Source organism: Festucalex cinctus, chromosome 6 (genome assembly GCF_051991245.1).
Source record: "Festucalex cinctus isolate MCC-2025b chromosome 6, RoL_Fcin_1.0, whole genome shotgun sequence".
In the NCBI taxonomy this organism is placed as follows: domain Eukaryota; kingdom Metazoa; phylum Chordata; class Actinopteri; order Syngnathiformes; family Syngnathidae; genus Festucalex; species Festucalex cinctus.
The window spans coordinates 4,508,896-4,529,127 of record NC_135416.1 but is presented as its reverse complement, the minus strand read 5'-3'; the positions used below and the strand labels follow the sequence as shown (position 1 = coordinate 4,529,127).

The 20,232-nt window shown below is 38.0% G+C and overlaps 1 protein-coding gene across 5 annotated transcripts in view; it reads left to right on the top strand.

Annotated features, from left to right (window-relative positions):
• Window positions 1-20,232, top strand: part of arhgap10 (Rho GTPase activating protein 10) — a 47,310-nt gene that overhangs the window by 15,913 nt on the left and 11,165 nt on the right. For all 5 annotated transcript variants that reach the window (XM_077525760.1, XM_077525762.1, XM_077525761.1 and 2 more), the window contains 10 exons: window positions 18-112; window positions 784-865; window positions 1,004-1,046; window positions 2,168-2,236; window positions 2,560-2,634; window positions 7,098-7,182; window positions 8,379-8,437; window positions 10,279-10,384; window positions 13,261-13,420; window positions 17,644-17,785. In XM_077525760.1, coding sequence (XP_077381886.1) covers window positions 18-112; window positions 784-865; window positions 1,004-1,046; window positions 2,168-2,236; window positions 2,560-2,634; window positions 7,098-7,182; window positions 8,379-8,437; window positions 10,279-10,384; window positions 13,261-13,420; window positions 17,644-17,785 — 916 coding nt within the window. The remainder of the gene's footprint in view (window positions 1-17; window positions 113-783; window positions 866-1,003; window positions 1,047-2,167; window positions 2,237-2,559; window positions 2,635-7,097; window positions 7,183-8,378; window positions 8,438-10,278; window positions 10,385-13,260; window positions 13,421-17,643; window positions 17,786-20,232) is intronic.

Below are 20,232 nucleotides of genomic sequence, written 5' to 3'. Positions count from 1 at the left end.
TTCGTTTTCATCTTTAGGGTGAGACGGAGTCAGTCACGCTCAGGTCCTGCGTCCGCAAAACGACAGACATGTTGGACAGACGGTTCTGCCTGGAGCTCGATATTACAGATCGGTATGGTTTGATTTTTTTTTTTTACTTTGAAATGGCAGCTGATAACCTGTTTACAGAGAATAGTAGCCATTGTATTTTGAGGGAAGTGTCTGTGATCCACGTCACGAACCATCAATTTTAATATTAAAATTTGAGAAATTTTTAATCCTTCCGGCAGACTCATTTACGTGCTTCTCTGGTTCTCTCTTGGTTAACATCAAAGTTTGAATGGGGCTTGGCAGTTAATAAATTCTTGCTTGCTTTTGTGCTATTTTAACCACCAATCGTAGCCGTACCCAGACTTATGAATTATTTTTTTTTTAGGTACATATGACACCGGGGCCCCCATACATAACTAAAATCTGTGTATAATTGATGCGTATTGAAATGGATTTAGTGGGTGAGAGAGAGACTAAACATTTGTTTAGTTAGATATGTTTTTATTAAAAAAAAAAAAGAATAAATAAATAATCACCTCAAAAATGTCCTGATAAAAATTCAATAAAACACAACAAAATAGGGAGTGAAGTATGGGGGGGAAATCCCTGGGGGAAAAAAAAAAAAAAAAAACTACAGGAATTCTACATTGACACACCCGGTGACTAATTGGAGAACAGTGTTCTTTAGCAGGATGGCCACAATTTGACGAAATACAGTGTTTGCCATGGCCTTCATTTTCTGGTGTCTCTCAGACCAGGCACAGCACTCACAGTGCAAGCTCTGTCGGAGGGTGACCACAAATTCTGGATGCTGGCCATGGGTGGGAAGGAACCTGTGAGTCAAACAACTTTTGTACTATGTCATTATCCGCAACTCACTATGCTATTAAACTGCCACCAGAGTGATTGTTGCGCTGACCTGTGGCTGCCCTTTATGTCACTTTGCCACAATAACAACTATGTCTCATTACAGGTCGGCCGATATCTTGGGAGGACCTATTCTAAAGAAAGAGGAAGTAAGTGTAATTATCGGGGTAATTATCAAATGTGTCGTGTATTCGGGTGACACAGAAAGGCATAGGATAATAATAATAATAATAATAATAATAATAAAGTCAAATAATTATGAGAATAAGGTTAGTAAGGTAATCGTGCCAGAATATTAACCCTGAAAAATTATGAGTGAAGTTTCGGTATTACTAGGAAAAACTCCTAATTTAATGTGAATAAATTATGAAAGCAAATGCTACAAGAATGAAGTTGAAATACAGGGGGAAAAAATACATATGGGATCAAGAAGATGGAAATATTACATGTATAAACAAAAAATATATATATAAAAAAAAACAAAAAAAAACTTCAACCCTTGTGAGGAAAAGCAGTTAAGATAATGGATGGATGGATAAAAAAAAAAGAAAAGAATGAGAAGTACATTTGTGAGAATAAAATTGTTAAAGGATTAATTAATGCTTTTATGAGACGGAAGTTGAAATAGTGAAAAAATAAAATTGAAATAGTACAAGTATAAGGTTCATAATTTTATGATAGTAAAATTACAATATCAGTTAAGATAATGGATGGATGGATAAAAAAAAAAAGAATAAGAAGTACATTTGTGAGAATAAAATTGTTAAAGGATTAATTAATGCTTTTATGAGACGGAAGTTGAAATAGTGAAAAAATAAAATTGAAATAGTACAAGTATAAGGTTCATAATTTTATGATAGTAAAATTACAATATCAGTTAAGATAATGGATGGATGGATAAAAAAAAAAAAGAATAAGAAGTACATTTGTGAGAATAAAATTGTTAAAGGATTAATTAATGCTTTTATGAGATGGAAGTTGAAATAGTGAAAAAATAAAATTGAAATAGTACAAGTATAAGGTTAATAATTTTATGATAGTAAAATTACAATATCACAAGAAAACGTAACTTAGATGAAATATTGGAATAAAACTTGAAGTACTACAAGAATAGCACTGTAATGTTATAACGAGTCATTTTCATCAGAATATGAAATGTGGAAAAGCTATCTTAGATGCGGTGAGTGGAAAAATAATTAAAGATGAAATTTGAACAAAAAGGTATCAGTTATGAAGTTGGTTTTTAAGTAATTATATTGTTCTCTTGCAGTCGACGCTCAGCTAGATGACGTAGGTCTGACTTTTGTGAAGAACTCTATCAGCGCCATAGAGTCACGAGGTGAGCACAATTCTGCAGAAAATTTAACAGCTTCATACACATTTTTACCAGGAGAGCTCATGCTTTTAAACTGAGATAAAAAAAAATACTAACAGCAAAACCATTATGGAGAAATTTGTTGCAGTTTCTCTCTGCGTACACCAGGGGTCAGGCATGCACCAGTTTTGAAAATGACTTCCCTTTGTTAGTCACAGTTTCTGTTGATGTAATTACATGTAAATTACTACTTGTCCTATAGTTATTTGTTTGATGTTTCTGCTTGTTCTCGTGCCACCAAAACCGTTGCAATGCCGCTCAATCAGCATTTTATGATCATTGCACAGGTATAAATGACCAAGGCTTGTACAGAGTCGTGGGAGTCAGCTCCAAGGTTCAGAAGCTCCTCTCGTTAATGATTGGTAAGTTGGTTTGTTTTTTGTTTGTTTGTTTATTTGATAGCTATGGTATTTTTATTAACAATTCAAAGCAGTTCCATTTTGTCTTACAAATGTGTGTTACATGCTTTCTTCAAAATAGGCCAAGTCAAGGTATACTGATAAGAGAAAAATGGGCACAAAGTTTTAAGATTGCATGAACCAATTCAGTTACAAGAATGAAATTGTGCAACTGCGAGGATAAAAAGTTTCATTTATTGAGAATAAATTTGTCATATTACAACAAAGTCATACTTTGGCAAGAAAAGCATAATTTAATAAGAATCAAGTGTGTAAATATGAGAATAAAATTGAAAAATTTCACAAAAATGAAAATGATCAAAAAACATGTTTTTATATTGGAAGAAATATTGTTACTTATTAACATTAAATCTCAATATTAGTGAAAGTAAATATTGCAGCAACAAAATAGGAACATACATAAATAAGTAGTACATTTAATTATTACAAGTAAGTGTAATATTTTGAGAACATTTTTTTAAAACTGAATAAAGTTATAAGAAAAAAGTAATTTGGCAAAATTGTCTACCATTATGACAGTAAAATTATATTTGTGTAAGAAAAGCACACTTCTGAGAATTAGGGTAAAATTACAAGAATACAGTCGTAATACTACACAAAAAACATCCAGTTATGCAACATTTTTAATATTTTGAGTCAGAATCCTAAAAGGATCAAGTAATAGTATTATAAAAAAAAAAAGTTGCTATGCTACAATTAAAATAAAATAAAATAAGTAACATTTTTAATTTCAAGAATATTTGAAATAATGAAAAAGCAAACTGCATTGTATCGAGAATAAAAGTACAGCGGTGTTACAAAAAAAATTGTACTTTAATTTTATGGGAATCAACTGCACACACACACACACACACACACACACACACGCACACAAGCCTCTTTTACACTCACTATCCTTCCTCGGCCCTTCATTTGCATATTCCAACATTCTCCTCCCCGCGTCCTTCCCCTGCCTGCTTGCGAGTTTGCTGCCTCCTCTCACAGGCGCGGGGCTCACTTTTCCAGCGCTGTGTTCAGAATGACAACAAACTCAGGCAGCAGGAGCAGCCAGGCCTGTCTCGTCTTCCACGAAGCTGCACACTCATGCTATACACAGTCCCATTAGCTGACACTCTACCCCATAGTAAAGCAATGAGATTCAATACAAGCGCTGTATCAAAAATGTGCCGTTACAAAGATAATGAGGCTCCTTGTCAGATAAAGATATGAAAGATTCTTGACATCACATAGCTTCTGACATCACATAGCATCTTACCAGTTGAAACTACATGCTGGTTACATCAGTTCAAAACAGACACTTGACCACACGGTCATGACCCAAACATAACCCTTGCATGGCCCAAGCATAACCCTTGCATGACCCTAGTCGTGACAGTAAACATAACCCTTGCATGACCTTAGTAATGACAGTAAGCATGACCTTAGTCATGACAGTAAGCATAACCCTTGCATGACCCTAGTCGTGACAGTAAACATAACCCTTGCATGACCTTAGTCATGACAGTAAGCATGACCCGAGTCATGACGGTAAACACAACCCTTACATAACCCTAGTCATGACAGTACTAAACATAGCCCTTGCATGACCTGAGTCAAGTCAGTACTAAGCATAACCATTGCATGACTAACATAACCCTTGCATGACCCTAGTCATGACAACCATTGCAGTGACTTTTGCGAGCTTTTCTGCAATGAAAATATATGATACTGGGGGTGATTAATTGATTGCTTTAATGAACTCTATAAACTAAGCATAACTTTTATTTTGGCTCATCAAATAGCTCACGTGGTGGCGCATACACGATGCACATTGACATCCACAGTGCTGTGTGGGTGAATCACACTTTAAACCCTGAGGACCCTCCTCCTCCTCCTCCTCCTCTTCCTCCTCCTCCTCTTCACCGTCTCGAATCTGTGGCCGGCATCCAATCGCAGTGCGTGTTACAGTACAAACTGAAGAGAGCGTTGTGTGTCAGACAAGACTGGCTGCACTGCACAGCATAACAAACTCTTAGTTGTCTGCTGTACAGTTGTGCAGCTTCAACTCCATGACATTTTATACTGTACCGTAAACATATAGGGATCATGAATTAAAAGTGAGACGTCCATCCTTTTGAATCTGGAAAGATAATGCAATACAACAAAAAACATTTGCAATGATTCAAATGTTAACAAGTTACAACTCAAACTACCGTAATAGTATTATAAAACAGAAAACAAAGATGACATTGAGATGACAACGAATCCACCCATAAAGACAGTCAAAGCATTAATTGTATTTTCACTGGTGGAGGCAACACTTCATCGCTCAGCCGCTGAATAACTAGTGTAGAAGATCCGGTGGCACATGCGCAGCTGACACATCGGCAAAAACAAAACACTCCATCCTCAACTTTTGACCATGTACCACCTGTCAGATGCTATGCTGTTAAATGTAACTCAAGTAAATCTGTGCAACAAAAGTATAATGCAGCTATGCTTACCTTTAGGCTTTGATATGATAAGTGTTACAGAAAATCCGCCATCACTTGAAAGTGGCTCTGGCTCTTCCGCCAACATAGCCTCTAAGTATTGGCGGCGAAAAAAATGAAATTGCCCATACTGTAAATATCACAAAACCCTAATTTTATGGTATAGGTGACTGCTGTAATTACTACTTTCCTATTAGCTTTGGATGCCAGTTTGTGGCACATTATAGGAAGTTACCACAAAAAAAAAAAAAAAAAAGTGCCTCTAGGTTAGAATACTTTCCACAGGAAAAAACACAAATGTGTGGTTTGTGGCAAGCAAACAGCAAATATGCGGTGGTGTACTATATTGTAAATCCCCCAAAAGTTTTTTTTTTTTTTTTTTTAAATTACAAACATTTGTCAAAAATAATCTAATCCGTATAGAAAGGTGTCTGGGTATGGAGTCTGCCCACCGTGGACCTGCACCACTGACTGTGAGGCAAAGAAATTAGTGGGATAAAGTACCCTGGAAACGGTGTCGGACAAAAATAGATGAGTAACGTTCCCGCGTCTGACGTGTGACGCAGCACGCTTCTGTGAGTTCAATTCCCAGCCCGACATCTCTCCAGAGTCCCTGCAGAGCCTCTGAAGTAGTGAGGGATTAATTAATCTTGTAATTAGTGTAGAACCACTAACTTCCTTTCACGTCCGCCGGGACCGAACGGCCCTCCCAGCTGCGGCGCTTTTATCGCCTCGTACGTCTCGTTACGACTTTTACTGTATATATTTATTCTCGCCTCGCTAAGAAAAAGTCCCAATTTGCTGTTAGATTGCGAGGGCCTATTCCCAGAGGTGTCAAGTACAGATAATAGTGTAAAAAAAAAAAAATTACTCTGGTTCAACTCCTTTACTTAAAGGCGAACGGCACACAAAATGTTCTCTGCAAGAGTGTTGTATGCGACCCCACTAGTCTCAACACGATAACCAGATGAATCCATATCCATCCAGGCCGCCATTTTGGAAATACCACCCTCAGCTGTGGTTTGAAATTGATGTCACACATGCCCTCGGGCTCGCATTGCAAACATCATATGAGCAAACTGAGACATTTGTGCTGTGACGCATGCATGTACGAGTCTGAGGGCAGTTTGACATCATCTTCAATCGACAGTAGTAGAGGGAGATGTTGGCCAAAATGGCAGCCCACAGGGATGGATGATAATGGATGGATTAATCTGGATACCATGTTTTGATAGTGCAGACTCCACTGGTTATGGCTGAAGATTTTATTTTTTGTTGTTTTAGTTAAAATAGGCCATATCTGAGGTTGCGTTTTCCGATTATAGATTTTTGTCTATTGAGCATGAATGCTCTTATTTAACTCATTCACTCCCAGCCATTTTCACAGAAGCAATCCCCTTCACTCCTGGCTGTTTTACTGAATTTTGACAGATTTTTGCAAGGTCCGCAGAATATTGTGTTCTATTGCTATGAAAATATGGAACCTATCAAAAGAAAGATTCGAGTCTCTTCTTTCATCAAGAAAAAAAAAGTATATTTCTACCTGTTTCCGTATTGCAGCAATTAGCATTAGAATCTAGCTAAGTTTCATCATTATTCACACATCTATTTAGAATTGTGAGTAATTGAGCTTTTGTTCAAAATGGCCCTGGTTGATATGCCACCTGTTGGCCATTTGTGTAATAACTACCATTTCTCCAACCGTTCTTTGCAGTTGAGAGGCTGAATCAAACATCTTTGGGACACTTAAAACATTTAAAATGGAATGTATTTATACGTTTTTGGGAACAAATGACTTAAAAAAAAAAAAAAAAAAAGTACTGGCTACTCCACCCACCTCGCTACAATTTTAGTAACAAAGTATTTGCACTTTATTTTTCCCCAACAACTGCATATTCCTAAATTTACAAGAATATCTTTTTCTGATTGTTTCAGATGAGAAGAGCAACGAAGTGGACCTGTCCACCAGCGAGGACTGGGATGTGAAAACCATAACCAGTGCACTGAAGCTGTACCTCAGGTAAGCTTCCGTCCAAAACGCTGACCACGTGGGAGCCCAACTGTTGAATACAACAACAAAAAAAAGCTTGATTATGCGTTTAGAAAAGTGCTACAGTTAATCATGCAAGGTCGCTCGTCTATTCCGCGCTCACCGACCAGGTTGACGTGTGTGGGTGAAGCATGGATATTAAAATGCACTTTGGCTTCAGCAAACCGAGGCAGTTTTAAATGTATGTATGTAAATGTAGGCTGTTTCTGCTTTAGGTTGACTCATTTGGAGATCAAGTTTGTCTCTTCTTTCAAATTGCCCTTTGAATTCATCAGTCTGTTCTTATACTTTTTTTTTTTAATGAGCATACGGTGAGAGCTCCCAAGGTCCAACACAGTTGTTTATGTTCAATAATCTCTTCCGTAGCAATAGTTATGAGCAGTAGAGTGATCAGCAAACACATTTATGGTCCAAAACCTGCATATTTTTGCAGTTTTATTATTTTTTTTCCTGGAACCTATCCTCTGTTATTCGCTGAAAATCTCAGCAATACAATTCTAACTTTGAAATCTTGGTGTTAATGTTTAATTGATTGATAGTGTTTTTTGTTTTTTTTTCATGTGCATTTCAGATGTCCTGTTTTGTTAGTGGTCCTTGAATGCACCTCGTGCACAGTCAAAAGTGAAAGTATGTTTCTGCTTCTCTCCCAATGCAGCTACTATTACTTTGCTGTTTAATATTCCCTAACATTTATTTTGGTGTGTTCATGCAAAAACTAAAACTCAAATGACTCAAACTCAAATTTAAATTCTACATGCAAAATGATTTGAAACGTAACATGTATTGTATTATTTGGTTCTTTTTCTTAAACTCTCCAGTTCATTCATTTGCTAAAGTCGATTACTTGGGAGTAATGCGCTCGACGCGTCTACTCACTGTCTGGCCTGCTGGGATAAGGCCAATGTCCTCAGTTTCCTCCGAGACTTAAAGTGCCTCTGGACAGCGTCCAGCTCCGCAGTGAAAGTACCTTCAGATGAACTTGGTTATCTCAACACGTGCGCCATCTAATTCCATCCCCCCCCTCCCGGCCCGGGCCACATTAATCATGACTGTGCACACATCCCATAAAATAGTTAGGGCTGCTATTTCTATCCCCCCCTTCTCGCCGCCCCTCTTCTCTCTCTGTCTCTCTCTGACTTATTTTGACTCTCCTTCTACCCTTGCAGGAGCCTTCCCGAGCCACTGATGACCTACGGACTTTACAAAGAGTTCATCAGCCCGGCGAGTAAGTCCCACCGACACTGCCGTTTTGTCAGAGTGCAAACACCACGCACAAAACAGTATTTGGTGGGTATTAAAATGGAAGTAGATGTAAAGTTTGTAATTATCATGACATCTATGCTAATTTGCTAGCCCATCTATAGTGTTTTGTATTATTTGTTAGCATTATGTGAGAAAACAGATGAAATTATATGGTTTGTTTAAAAAAAAATGTTGCACTTAATTTTCAACTGGGTGTGAAATAAGTGCAAGTCTCTTTTAAAGGGGAAGTCCACCTTCCAAAAAATTATTGACAATAATGATGTTATATGTGACCTCAGTAGTCTAAACATGACATTCTGATTACCGTAATCTTACATTTGTGGAATATGAGTTATGAAGCAAAATCCAGCCGTTTTTGTCCATCTCAGGGGCGGCCATTTTGCCACTCGCTGTCGACCGAAGACGACGTCAATTTTGCGCAGGTCTCAGGCAACAACCAATCACAGCTCACCCGTTTTCTGAAGCTGAGCTGTGATTGGTTGTTACCTGAGACTGAGCCCAAAATGGCCGCCCCCTGAGATGGATAAAAATGGCTAGATTTTGCTTCATAACTCATATTCCACGAATGGAATCAGAATGTCATGTTTAGACTAGCGAGGTCACATGTAACATATTATTGTCAAGAAATGTTTAAGGTTGACTTCCACTTTAGTAAGTTTTAATATGTTTAAAGCATGCAGAAAAGGTAAAAACTAACAAAAGATATGCTCTCGAATTGTGGATTTTTATTTATTTTTTGGTCTAATTCGGGTGGATGTGGAATGTATCTCTCGCGATTAAAGAGGCCTCACCGCATAAAATGGCAGTCATTACCCATCCATAAATTCCACGTATTTGTGAAAGCACTTCAGTTGAAAGTCTACACTTATTACACCTCGATTGGTTTATTTCAAGTCCTTTGGAGTGCTCGTTCCGAACACGGCGACAGACTGAGCCGAGCTTTTCTTAACTTCTTCTTAACTTGTCTCATACTCACTTCCTCTTCAGTGTTTGTTCTTGACACTTCTGAGAGTTCAGCGTCAATGTAAAGTGACATTCATGAGCCACTCAACTCGGGAACACTTATGCCCGTGCGTGTGGCTTTACATTTAATCTCTACATTTTTCTTTTCAAAACATCCTAGTATAATATGCTGTTTCATTTACCTACCGATGTTCTCCCTGACCTTGAACGGCAACCATCCTTATTTCGACTCGTGTATGATTTTTTGTTTTTAATTAAATGTTATTCAAAACAAGTGCTATAATTGGATGAGGTTTGACATTTTTATCAGGCACTCGCAATGAGAGGGAGGTTGAAAAGTGGATTAGCGGTGGTTTTTATTTATTTGTTTGACAGATGACGGCATCTTTTTTTTTTTTTTTTTTTTTTTTCTTTTCCCACGTCGCCGTTCCCATAGTAATGCTATCCGGCGTGGGCGCTCAGATGCCCATGTGTGAGGAGATATTTAAGCCATTCTTTTTTTTTTTTTTAATGTAAATCTGTCTCCTCTGCCAGCCCGTTAGCCCCCCCCCCCCCCCTCCATCCTCTTCTCCACTGCCAAATTCCAACCAGGCTTCACGCCGTATATTACCATTACGCCTCTTAAACGGAAATGCATCATCCCGTTGCCCTTAACCCCCCGTCCTAGAGCTTTATTGCCCCCCGTTGATTGCGTCCTTAAAGATCTGCTAACTTTTTATTTTTCGGAAAGTGTCGTATTAGGCGCTTCAGGCCTATAAGTGGAATTGATGGCATGATTACAATCTCCGCTCTTGGCTTCCTGCCACTTACTTATTCGATTTATTTATTTTTTTCAAACAGAGGGCGGCAGTCCAGAGTCTCGCATCCAGGCCGTCCACTGCCTGGTCCACAAGCTACCAGAGAAGAATCGACAAGTCCTCGGGCTGTTTATGAAGCATCTGGCCAAGTGAGTGATCGTCGTCCCCGTAGTGGTCATAGTTCATGCAATCTGCACCCTCCCGAGCTCGCAACTCGCTTCGTCCTGCCTGCCTGCCTGTCTGTCTCCTCGTTCTCACTCCACATGCTTCTTCTTCTCCTCCTTCTCCCTCACTCCCACTCTTCAGCCTTCACTCCCCCTTCCCTGCTGTCACTCCATCTCTCTCTTCGCCACCGATGCCGCCGCCAGCAGCCTTCGCGCGTTAGCGTGTTTCTTTCGCCTTTTCGTGTATTTTAACAAATAACGGCCCAGAGGGTTGTAGATTTGCTCAACTGCAGATGGGGGGAGGCATCTGTTAAAGGAGCTGACGATTAAGGACGTTGTGCAAGTTGCAAGAACAATTTTTGGATGCTAGATGGTCGTATTTTTCACAAATTTAAAACTGTTTCCAGGTGTCTTGATGACATGTCGGTAACGTGCAAAAAAAAAAAAAAACATCCAGAATTAAGAATTATAGCACATTTAGGTTTAATAAGGAAGTGAACACCATTATTCAAGCCTCCCAGAAGAATTAAGCCTGTTTGGAGTCTACGCTGCCACCTCATGAAGAAGAACGACTGAAGTGTAGAATGAATGATGTGTACAGCATTTTTTATTTTATTTTTTTTAAACATGGAGATGACTATGTAGCAGAGCTAGACTGGCAAGCAGGTAGACAGTTGCCAATGTATAAAAAAAAAAAGGAAAAATAATTCTCACTCATTCATACACTATGATAATCTGTTTGTCAAACAAAACTCAATGCAGCTCTGCTTACCTCTTGACCTAATAGTGTCTCAGACCGCTTAGTCCAGGCATCGCTTGAAAATGGTGGATCATCGCCCAGTCTAGCAGCCAAGTCGTGGGCGGAGAAAGTGCGGACACGGTTATTATGCAAATGAGCTTAAATATGACATTACACACCATCCATCAATCTATCCATTGATCCGTTCTATATGAGCAATTAAAAAGTCACTTTTCCATGCCCACTTTAAATCAATTATCAAGCTTTTGCTCAATAATATTGATTAAGCATTGGATGTCAAACTGCAACTGTATTTGTACTGTAGCAATAGCACTAATGATACATATTTTCACCCTACTCCTTACTGTACAACCCCTGGGTGATCAACAATTGCGCATCACTCTCTATCAGCGAGATTAGATCAGCAAGAAATAACGTTAGCTAACATTACAAGGTTTTACCTCTGCAAGCTTTTTATAAACTTAATATGAGCAAATTGAGGATAAGTAAATAATCCCACTCCTCCCTGAGGCGGTGAAAGTCTGCTGGATCTTATTTCATAGAATCCCACTGCGGGATCGGGCTCTTGTTGGAGGAAAAAAAAATAAATAAAAAAGGGAGCGCTATTGAAATTGAATTTGGATTATCCGGCGTGAAATTCTCCAGACTGGAGAGACTCTGAATATATATATATATATATTTTTTTCTTTCCTGAAGTTGGCGTGTGTGCATGTCCTGCAGGGGAAAAGGAAGCAAAGCCAGAATTTCACACTCCTATCTCAAATGGTTTCAGAGATGTTATAAATGCGAGTTGTCACCGGCGTTTTTGTCTTCAAAGGAATCATCGGGAGCTATTTAAGAAGCCGTTTCCCCTGCAGATGCGCCGCACTGCAGCGGAATTTGACTGTGAAATCCCTTCACCTGTCTTTAAAAAAAAAAAAAAAAAAAGTGTCTTCAAAACGCAGCTTTCCCCCGTAGTTTTTCCACCTCCTAACACTAACTAAAATGTTCCAATTTAATACAAAACTATTTCACGTCTTCCTTATAATATGCTTTGTAAAAGCGATAATATGGGTAAAAAAAAGTAATAGATTTGTTATAGTCATGCAGTGTTTAACTAATTTATTAGACCACCTGCCGTGAAAGCAAGCAGCCAGGATCTGGATGTGCTTTAATGCAGATGCTTTCGAATAGGAATGAGGAATTTCACATTTGAGTCTCCACAATGGGCTTCTTAACAGGTAAATAAAATAATAATAAAAAAATAAATAAATTCAACCTCAGTTTTTTTGTTTGTTTTTTTTTCCCCCAGAACGTAATTATAATTCCGCATCTTAATTAACTAAGAAATTTACTGGTTTTGGCCATTCCAAATACTTAAAGGGATACTTGCCATTTTTGGCAGTCAAACATTAATATATTGCCTATAATAGATTTGATATTTTCATTATTTTTCAATTACTACCTTTAAAAACACATTTTGCAACTTGCTGTCGACCGAAAATGACATCACAAGGGCTCAGGTAACCAATCACAGCTCAGCTTGTGAATGTCACATGACCAAACCTAGAAAACAGTTGAGCTGGGATTGGTTACCTGAGCATTTGTGATGTCATTTTTAGTCTACAGCAAGTTGCAAAATGTGTTTTTAAAGGTACTAATTGTACGTGAAAAATAATGAAAGTATCAAATTAATTATAGACAAAATATTCACTTTTTATTGCTATAATGGGCTAAATTAGTGAAGTATCTCTTTAAAATGATTATCAAACTTTGACCACATGCTTAATTAGTTGTGTCAGGGGCTTTTTTTTCCCCTCTCAAACTGTCCAAGTCCCTTTTTCTTGGGCAATGTACAAAATAATCATCACATCAAAGTTTGATGCCATTCCACACCCACTTAAGACAGTGTAGGCAAAAAAAAAAACAAAAAACTTTTCGTAACTGTCAATCTTCCTGTTCAGTTTCATGCATGGTTCCTATTCCTTGAGACTTTTCGTGCGTACCCAATTTCTTACCCTAATCTCCTACTTTCCTAACCCCTATTTTTTTTCCCCACCAGGATACAAGCAATACCAAAATGTTTCTTTTTCATTTCCTCTTAACTACAACCTACCTATAGCGTGGCTGCCCACAGCAAGCAGAATCTGATGACAGTGGCCAATCTGGGCGTGGTGTTTGGCCCGACGCTGATGAGGCCGCAAGAGGACACGGTGGCCGCCATCATGGACCTCAAGTTCCAAAATATCGTGGTGGAGATCCTTATCGAGCACCAAGAGAAGGTAACAACTCTCAAGTGAGGGCGCGGGGGGGGGCTCGGGGGGGGGCACTCTCTTAATAGGCAAATAAATATTCCAGATTATATTTGGGCCAAGCGTTCTCCAGATTTCTAACTTGTTGATGACTCACTTCATTGCTAATTTTCCATGCGTGGAGAGTCTCTTGCTCGTGGTTAGAAACCCTGCCAGTCTCGTCACCTACGAGCCAGCGAGCAAGTTAGCTAGCTCAGCCCTTAATTAAGAAGAAACGAAACGCACGCATCCAAACCCTCACTCGAGGGTGTTTTTTTTTTCGCCCCCCAACTCTTGGCGGCTGTAAACGTCAATCTGAATCCCAGATATTGAGCACTGATTTAAACATGTAATATGGCTACGTGTTCATTTGATCACTTAATCTCACGGAGCATTGTTACTCGGTGTGGAACCTCAAAGGAGGGAAGAGGAAAGGTTTGAGATTAGTTTTCTAATCTGTTTGGAGCCGCGCTTAGATCTGACGGTATGCCAACTAAGAGCTTTTAGTGTTGTGTGTGTGTGTGTTGTTTTTTTTTTCTTTTTTCCCCCGGCCTCATTAAATGAAAGATGTAAGGAGAAATCTGCCTGCTTGCAAACCTACAGTGAAGAAATGGGGAATTCAGCTGCTGTTAAAAAGATCAACACAGTAACGTAAGGTTTTAGTTTGCTGTCTTTAGGGCGAGGATTGAGGGAATGTATGTGAAAAGTTAAGATGCATTTGTTTTTTTAAGCAAAATATATTTTTATTTCAGGTTTATTAAAAGTTAATGCTATTTTATAAATATTTTCCTTTATTTCACACTAATTTATTCCAAGAACATATTGCAATAGTCCCTTTCATAGTTAAATCGGCCTAATAATTGCTTCCTCAAGCTACAAAAATCCCTTGCATATTCGCAATTCCCTTTTCAAATTCAAGTTGAGCCTATCTTCAGAAACTCAACTATTCCCAGTTTTTGTGCTCTAACTGAAAAGCCATGAAACGTCTCCAAAGTTCCATCTAAATAAGAAAATATTTTTGAACCCAATGTCAAGAAATCAGTATTTGATAAAGTGATAAATCCCAACTGACAGGTGAGCTTTCTATGGTACCAGTCTAAAGGTTGGACACTTTCTCATGCTATTGAAGGAGAGTTTTTGTTTTCTGGTAGTTAAGTTGGAGTAAAGCTAAGTTTAGCCTTGGTATGCACGCATGTTTGTGTATGCACACTTCTAGTGTGGTGTTTTTTTGTTTTGTTTTTTTGTTTTTTTTTTTAAATCAAAATCCAAGTTTCTCTGGGCCATTTATTTTTGGGGCAATATTATAAGATAAGTTTGAAAGTACAGTATGTTAAAGGTTTTTGGAACTATGGTTTGTGGTTTTAATTGTTAATACAGATATCTGACAGGTCATTTGTTTTTCTTAGACTTAGACTTAGACTTGACTTTATTGATCCCTTTGGGATGGCTCCCTCTGGGAAATTTACATGTCCAGCAGCAATAAGAACAGCTAATAAAATAAAAACTAATTCAATCAATCAATAAATTAGTTTATTACACATGAGATTGAATTAAATAAATAATAATAATAATAAAAATACAATAGAAAATAACAATTCAATCAATAAATAAGGTTATTACACCGGAGATTGAATTAAATAAATTAAAGTACAGTAAAGTGCCATATTTGTGAAGTGAAGTGAATTTTAAAACCAATAAAACGTCAATTTTGCAAATCTGAAGTCATTCAATAAACATTAAACACATTTCAACAAATTTAGGAGTCTGAATTTGGATTTTTTTTATTGAGGCCAATGCAACCCCCTTTTTTTTTCTTTTTTTTTTTTGAAAATGAAAATCAGCTCAGCTTGGTATTGGCCCTGAAAAAAAACATACCGTCTATCTCGAAGAAAACCCCCCAGATACTATTTACTAAAATACAGTAATCTTGTTGATTCGACAGTCATTAACAAAACTCCACAATAAATAACACTGTCTCCTGCCCACTCTTAGAATGCGGCGAGGGCCTTTTTGGAAGCTGGAGTGTGGAGGTTTGGACCGACCGACCGACTGATAGACAGAAACTTTCCACACACAGCCAGAGTCCAACTACAGACTGTCAATACCCTCCGATAGCGGAGCAGCCGCATTTTACATTCACCTCCATCTGCCCAGAGAAAGGCAGCCCAAAGTCTCAGCCATATCAGATTTCTCACTTTCTCTCTCTCTCTTCCTGTCTGCCTTGCTCCAACAAACTTTCTCTCTCATGCCATCCCCCCGTGCGTCTGCCTCGCCTGTTCACACTCGCGTTTTCTCTGCCACTTTCTCTCGCTGCAACTAAACCCCCCACCCCCTCCCCTCATATTCCTCGCACCACCACCATCCTCCTCATCTCTGTGATCCTCTCACAGGCTCTGTTGCTGAGGCTTCCACTCTCCTCGGCACACCTATTCCCTTTAAACTCCACTTCTGAAGTCTGTATGTAAACACTGCTCGGGACAAACCCTCCTTGAGTCCGGAACCTGTTTGTTTGATTCGATCACAGACCAGGGCCAGTTTCCCTAAAGAGGATACTTACTTTAGTTACATTTGGGTGCGGGGGGCTTTTTATTTATTTTTCAACTAGGATATCTCTCAGCTCCAGGGATCATCATCCGATTGTGCATCACTATAGATACGCACCTCCTGCATGTGCCTGGAGATTCATGCATTATTCAAAAACGAATGCTTAAGCAATGTTAGCAAAAGTCTCTAAAAAATAAAATAAAATAAAATAAAAATCATGACTTCCCATCATGTGCTACGTTCGAGCCTCTTGGAAATTGGATACAGCTCATCCTTGGATCCATCTGACCACGTCCTCCTCACTGGTACACTTAGGGTGGTACCCTCTTGAGCAGTGTGCCGCCAGCTGTTGTCTTGGTTACTGCGCTCCCAATTGCCTTTTCGATCATGATTGTGTTCCTTCCGTATACTTTGAGACTGCTCCCCTTACCATTCGCATGGCCATCCTCACTCCCGGAAGGTAAAATCTTGCAGGCTGAGGGAAATTGATGGTCATTTTGTATTTTCTTCCATTTTAGAATAATAGTGACAATAGCTAAGTGTTTTGCTGATGGTAAGTCATTCCAGCCTTGTCCAGGTCTACAGTCTTTTGAGAGTTCTTTCGCCTTGTTCATGGGGAAATAGAGCAAAGGTTGTCAAATTTTTTGGGTCCAGGGACTCCTTAGAGGGGAGAGAATTATTATTTTTTTTTCCAAGAACCCCCTTCATAATACTAACCTCACATAAAAGAAAATAGCATGGATACAGAGTACCCCTAAATAGCATGAAAAAGGTTGACTATTATAGGTATACTATGAGAGGGGGAAAAAAATGTAGTATTACAATAACAAATTCATATTTTTCAGGAAAAACCCATTTGGTGTTATAAAAATTGTCTTTTTTTATTTTTTATTTTTATCCTTGAAGATTAAAGGTGTATTTTTTCAACATTAAAAGTAGTTTCCATACAAAGTTGCAATATGATATTAGAGTCAAATCTTACGAGGATAGAAAGTCAGATTTTAAAGTAATATCACATCTTTTGTCCTGGAAAAAAACACCTTTATTCTCTTAAAAAAAAAAAAAAAAAAAAAAAAAAAAAAAAGGGATTATATTGGGGGGAAAAAATACCCATTTCTCCCTTCTCTCATTTTTTTTTTTTTTTACGGAGGCTTTATTCACAATAATACTATGCATTTTTGCACTTTATTCATGCAGGGATATCAGATTTCTGTGATAATACATAAAAATCACATCATAGTCTTTTATTGACCCAGTGCTCAGGTAGGGAGGAGTAATAATTGTTTTTTTTTTTTAATGGCATATTGGTCCCCTTTTTAACAATGATACATTCATTACATTTATATCGCAAATTATTGTGCGCATCAGCCTGCGGTAGCTTACATTGTGACTGAATTGCGGAGGGTAAAATAACTTCTTTCACCCAATAAAATGTGCAACTTTTTAATAACTTCTATATTGTGTGATTTGTTACACATTTTGATTGATATTCTCACCATTGCCATCATCATTTTTATTTTTTTTTTAACTCAAATTCAGGATTAAAAAAATACAACAACACTTTCCTTTTGTATATTTAGAATGTTTTGGTAATTCTTTGGCAACACATGCATCGATGCATACAATGAAGCGACTTGTTTTCAGCTCATCTTTTTCCATTGCGTATTCAGATCTTTACAGACGTTCCCGAGTCGTGGCCTCTCTCGCCCGCCGCCTCGGTCTTCTCCGCACCCGCGAGGCAGTCCAAGAAGCTGAATCGACAGAGCCGTCCACTGGCTGTCTACAACCCACAAGTTATGGACATTCAGACCGGTATGAGGTGCCACCCATCGTATCGTCTTCATCTTACTATACGCGTCCGTGCACGCTAGATTTGAACGATTGCAGATCACAGCGGTTCATTTTGTGAGTCGTGTTGAGGATCACCGCGTTTGACATTCGGTAGTCTGTATGACACCACATTGATTTGCAGCATCATGCCAGAGGCATCTTCATGCGTTTCGTGTCTGGATGTAGTCGTCTCTGGATGAGGGCAAACTTATTTATTTTATTTCAAATAAAACAGAAAACAAAAACTTGGTTAGACTTGGTTATATTTATCGGCTTGTCATGTCATGAGACAAGGGCCTGTATGATACCAGTGGTTGCCATAAAGAGGCGTGGAAGGTATATAGAAAAATAGACAAAAAACATCTTTTGACTTCATGTCAAAGGCAAGATTGATCAATTTTTATTTACAATTACTATCGTGAGGAAGTAAACCAGACTCTATTTGAATTCATTTTTAGGACATGGGGAGATTTTAATTTTCCTGGTTCTTGAATGGCAGATTGCTTAAATGTTTTAAAATAAATTAAAATGAAATATTCCTGCTCAGTGGAAGTACTCTTGGTTAACTGTGTTTGAGATTTGGTGCAGTATGGACACACTGACTTGATCCCATTCATTATTGACACCACAACCTTATTGAATACTTTCGGAAGATGTACGCCTACTTTTGCTGATAGGTTGCTATTTTTAAAACTGCACCAAACTGCAGACGCTCTCTCGTCTGTAGTTAATTAAAACATTTTTATGTATGATACATTATACCACCTCATCTTTTTTTTTTTTTTTTTCATCAAAGTGGACTGGACCAGTCTAAATCTACACATAGGCAAATTTTAATATCTGGGCTGGCCGTTGTAATCCCCATTTTAAGCTTTTTAAGCGGCCCCTGATAATGGATTTAGACCACGTTGTCTCATCCGTCGGTTGGTTTAAGGAAATTTAAGGCGGATAAAAAAACCAGAGTCTGAGTCTGTGTGAGTGATGCTACATGTGTCCGATATCCCTGACTTTGTTCGCACACTTTTTGGCTTGCAGCAGGTCATGTTTATGTCACAAACGGGAACAGGTTGCCGAGGTCAATCCGAGTTTGTCGTCGGGCCATGACGCAGCTTTTGCCAGCACTTAAATTTAATCCCACTCTCAGATACAGGTCATCAAAAAAAAAAAATCTCATAGGCTGTAATTTACAGTTGTGGTGTCATAGCTAATTCGGGTTTTACAAAGGGATTTGATTTTTTTTTTTTTTTTTTTTTCCTGAATCAATTTGATTCACTTCAGTGCAATCCGATATCGATTGTCAACAAATGATTTATTTTATTGATGAAAGTTAACACGTAGGGCTGGGTACCGATTCCTATTTCCAGAATCAATTTGATTCAATTCACAAGGGCCCGATTCGATTCGATTCACAGTGATTTTCGATTCAGTTGAGGAATTTATGCAGCACATATTTTAGACAGTCAAAAGTACCAATGCTGCAAAGAGTAGAAACGTCTTGCTCTAATTTAATGCTTTAGTAAAAATATGAATATTTACATTAGGAATTAAATCCATTGCAGTTAAATTTATCTTTTTTATTTAACAAGGCCTTATAAAAACTAAATAATAATTTAAATCAATTACAACCACAGTACAGGCTGTGTAAATAAATTGACAAAGCGGTGGTGGGGGGGCTGGGGGTCGATATATCGATACATGGTTTTATGTATCGATATTGGGATATGAAAAGGTATATCGATACGATATCGATATTTTAAATCCATCCCTGGAACACGTGGTATAATCAATTAAGTGTTACACAACATTGACATCAGCAAGAATGAAATTAATGTTTTCATAATTCTAGTTTAATAATTGTAAATATAAACTTAAAAGATTCTGAATCTGAGGTCTTTCATAAATGTAAGAAAATACTGTGAAATTCACGTGAGCAGTTTTTTTTCAAGAAAACAGTAAGATAAAAAGAAAAATTTGGCCTTTTAAAATTCAATTTTCTTAAGAATTTATGGGAAGAAAAGAAATATTTAAATAATCCATTCATGTTTTTATGAATATATATTGGGTACAAATAAGAAAATCTGTTATTTATTTATTTTTAAACCCAGCCCAAGTTTAAATAGGCGGTCAAAATGAATCTGCCACTATTAACAGGGCTGAATTTTGAGTTTTCTAATGTAAAATAAATGCCTCGGCTTAATAAAGTTTGGGAAACATTACACTAGGCCACCGCGCTGCCCACGTTCCAAATCAATACCCATAAAATCTGTACATAATTGTTTCGTAGGTTCCAGAGATGAGATGTATTATTATTCCCAGTGTTGCTCTCACTGCTGACACGGTGCTTATTCATTACGACGCCGTTTGAATTATTCAGCTCTTATCAAGGGCCTCTAACTGTAAACAGTTAGCCCACCTCAAAAATGTACTCT